Here is a 3,735-nt window from a genome sequence, read left to right as displayed (position 1 = left end):
GGACTGTGGAGAGCTACAGGAGGGGGCAGGGCAGCAAGCAAGAGGGGGAAGGGGGGGGGGGGGAGCTACAGGAGGGCAGCAGCGACCTAGTGGCACATGGATTCGTGCACAGGGCTACTAGTTGAGAAATAAACTTTCCCTTCTTGCTAGTATTTCATGTAGAAGCTCTAGCACCTGTACTAATCATTGTAATGAGCACTATTAGGCAAATACTGTGCTAATTACATAATGTTACCTCATTTGATCCTTATAACAATTTGTGAAGTGGTATGATCATCTCTACTTGACAGAGAAAGAAATAGCTCCAAGATGTTAACAAACCTGAAATTGGTTTTAAATTGTAAGCTGGGTTTGATTCCATCACCACCTCGGGTATGTCTCATTCCATAGTCTACATTTTTAACTACTGGAGGAATTAAGAATCCAGCCCATGAACTAACTGCTCTCATCTAGATAACTCTAAGTGAGAATTTTCTCTATTCTCAGAAGGAGCCAAAATAGGGATGAATACTATTTTTTTTTAATTAACATCACAAAATAGTTATTTTGCCCTTAATTGGTCATAAAGAAATTATTATTTAGTTTATGTAGGTTACCTGAAAACATCTTTTTGTAGTTTTATTTTTAATTAAGATGAAAGTTATAAATACCAATAAGATGAACAGGATACCTGAAACATACCTTCCAAGATGAAGGGAAATTTCTTGCTCATTGTTTGCCTAAAATCTGATGGGAAAAAAAACCTTAAAATTAGACATGATTAGAGATTCATTATATTAAAATATGCAGCCATATTTTAACCTTAAGGCGTATAAAGTAGGGATACCACAGATTAGAAATTTTTGTTAAGGTCCTGGTAATCCAGAAACTATATCCTTTTGGGTCTAAACTGCACTTGCATATAGCCTTCCATAGTTATTTCGGAGTTTTAACATTTTTGACATATATATATGATGTAATTTACTTAGAAGCGATATTTAAAAGCAAATTTTCAATGTTAATGTATAATTCTGTTATGTAACTTTTATAAAGTATTTTTATGGATGCAATTTTACCTTGTTTTAGAATTAGAAATAAGACTACAATACCCATTTTTTAAGTTGATCTTAAACTTTAATTTGCTTTTAAATACTATTTGGATGGTTTTTTATATACCCTTATAGTTTAAAAGCATAGAGACTGCCCTAGCCAGTTTTGCTCAGGTTTGGGCATCGGCCCAGAGACTGCAGAGTCTTGGGTTTGATTCTGGTCAAGGGCATGTACCTTGGCTGTAGGCTCAATCCCTGGGCCCCAATGGGGGCCAGTGTGGAAGGCAACCAATCAATGTGTCTCTCTTACATCGATGTTTCTCTCTCTGTCTCTCCCTCTCCTTTCCACTCTCTAAAAATTAATGGAAAAAATATCCTCGAGTGAGGATTAACAACAAAAGCATAGAGACTGAATATCCAGTAGCATCGTGGAACTGTTCCAGTGAAGTACTTTTTAAGAAAACAAATGACAGGTTTCAAAGATGGCCACCACTGGGGGTTGCTATTCCCTGCTTTAGTAAAAGAGAAAGCAGCACTTCCTAATTTGAAAGTTTGTGAGCCCGGCCGATGTGGCTCAGTGGTTGAGTGTCGACCCATGAACCAGGAGGTCACGGTTTGAAAAAATAAAAACATACTTGGGGAAAAAAAAATGGTTTGTTAGCTCTCAGATAAAATTTCACCTCACAATAGGTCAAAGCACTTTCAGTAATAGCCAGAGCATGGGAAAGGTTTTCAGTGCCTAGTATGGATGCAGAACTCTGCAAGCCTAAGAAACTGGTTACTTTGACAATTTGGCTATGCTACCCTCAGTCTACCAAATAGTGAGGTGCATTTGCTACATCTGTGCTCCCAAACTAAGCCAGACTAAGGACACTAGCTCTATTACCCACCCCTGCACTAGGAAAACCCAGGGACGTGTGAAACATATCCCCTAGTCTGCAAACAATTTTTTAAATATATTTTTATTGATTTTAGAGAGGGAGGGAGAGAGAAACATCAATGATGACAGAGAATCATTGATCGGCTGCCTCCTACACACCCCCTACTGGGGACTGAGCCTGCAACCCAGGCATGTGCCTGTGACCAGAATCAAACCTGGGACCCTTCAGTCCATAGACCAACGCTCTATCCACTGAACCAAACCGGCTAGGCTGCAAACAATTTTTTAGGAGGAAGCTAAGAATCATTTATAATAGTTAACACCTAGTTTCCCCTTGTACCATAGTAAAAATGCCTAATGACTCTGAATCTAAAGAAGCAGTTTTTCTAACAATGCCATTTAGCACCTAAAATGCATTAGCAAACTGTATACCCCTCTATAAAACATTCACTTCTGAATTATCATTACCTTGGCTTGTGTCCATCTTTTTAAACAAAACATATGCTCCAGCAACGCCCAGAAATTCAGCTACTAAAACTCCTTTAAAGATCTTCTTTGCCAGTGGTTCCAAAGTGGGGACCATCCTAAGTTTAACAACAAATATATGAGAACTAAATGAGCATATTAAAACTTAATGCCACTTCTATAAAAATAACTCCATTCCCACAGTTTGATTATCTCAGTATGTTGGTATTGTCCTGAGCATGCTCTCTGTCACATTGTTCTGCCCTTTGTGCAGGTGGTATGTTCTCTAATACTCTGCAGTCCCAGCTCAGCTCACTGTCACGCCTTTTCTCCATTCACTCCTGACTCCTTTTCACAACACCTGAGGGTGGGGAGGTAATTAAATACCCTACCTTTGTAGTATCCTACTAAAATCATTATCAGGTGTCTCCCCCCCCCCCAAATATTTCCTTCTCTCATTTTGATAATGTGATCCCTGGGGACTAAAAGATTAAAACTTTACTATTCTTACCCAAAAGAAGCAGGGGAAGTGAAAGGAAAAAAAAAAGAACTTATAACCATCAGGCAGGTGAGTGGGTGAGAAGAGTTGTTTTGTTCTTCACTACAATGCTGTACATTACTGACAGGAAATAAGCCCTCATCAGTACAGGGAGCTCTCGGGGTTATTTTTAATGTTCAAGGGGTGAAAAGAACAAAACAGCCTGCCTGTAGCCAGACTTACAGTATAAGGAATCCCAGTAAAATGCCATTTCGTTTTGTTGAAGAGAGTGAGGTTAAGTTAAGGGTTCAAACAATAAAGTCCAAATAACACTGTATAATAAATCATGCACCTTTCTTGAAAATGTATATATATATATACAAACACACACGTTTTACATTGCAAGTCCCTCAGCTTCAGGTTGTAACGACCGATAAAGCCCGTGAGATAAAGACCACCGAAGGCATACTGTGCACAAGAGTTAGGCTACTAACCTGCAGAGGAGAAACAAGAGCAGACAAGCTTTTGAGAAGGTTGGAAGTTAGGTGACGTTTCAAATAAATCGGTCCTCTAATGGGCTCAGAGAAAAGCAGCGCTGTGATCATGGGGTTAACATCGCACGGGGCTCAGTGCACACAAGCTTACGACAAGGCTCAACGTGGCATCCGAAGACCCGTCATCTGTGCACCACAGCGGGAGATCTGCAGGCTCGGTATCTCCAGGCAACACCCTGTCCCGCAGCAAGGTTAGATATTGAACAAGATTTCTCAGCTACGTCTTTCCAGGTTCCCACCCGCAAAAGCCGAGCAGCTGCGAGGCGCCTGCGGCGACCTCAGGCTGGCTACCCACGATCCTCAGCCCCTCGCCGCCTCCCCCCACCGGAG

General features: G+C 40.7%; 2 protein-coding genes across 4 annotated transcripts in view; one reads left to right on the top strand and one right to left on the bottom strand.

Annotated features, from left to right (window-relative positions):
• The window catches only part of LOC102242739 (interferon-induced, double-stranded RNA-activated protein kinase), a 274,887-nt gene that overhangs the window by 210,164 nt on the left and 60,988 nt on the right, over window positions 1-3,735 (top strand). The gene's annotated exons all lie outside the window — the stretch shown is intronic.
• LOC102243539 (protein CEBPZOS-like) overlaps window positions 1-3,735 on the bottom strand; it is a 27,703-nt gene that overhangs the window by 1,214 nt on the left and 22,754 nt on the right. For both annotated transcript variants that reach the window (XM_014538421.1, XM_014538422.1), the window contains 2 exons: window positions 2,377-2,492; window positions 682-726 (listed from right to left, as the gene is read on the bottom strand). In XM_014538421.1, coding sequence (XP_014393907.1) covers window positions 682-726; window positions 2,377-2,492 — 161 coding nt within the window. The remainder of the gene's footprint in view (window positions 1-681; window positions 727-2,376; window positions 2,493-3,735) is intronic.

This window comes from Myotis brandtii, unplaced genomic scaffold (genome assembly GCF_000412655.1).
Source record: "Myotis brandtii unplaced genomic scaffold, ASM41265v1 scaffold191, whole genome shotgun sequence".
Classification (NCBI taxonomy): domain Eukaryota; kingdom Metazoa; phylum Chordata; class Mammalia; order Chiroptera; family Vespertilionidae; genus Myotis; species Myotis brandtii.
The sequence above is the reverse complement of the archived record's forward strand: the minus strand, read 5'-3'. Positions and strand labels throughout refer to the sequence as shown.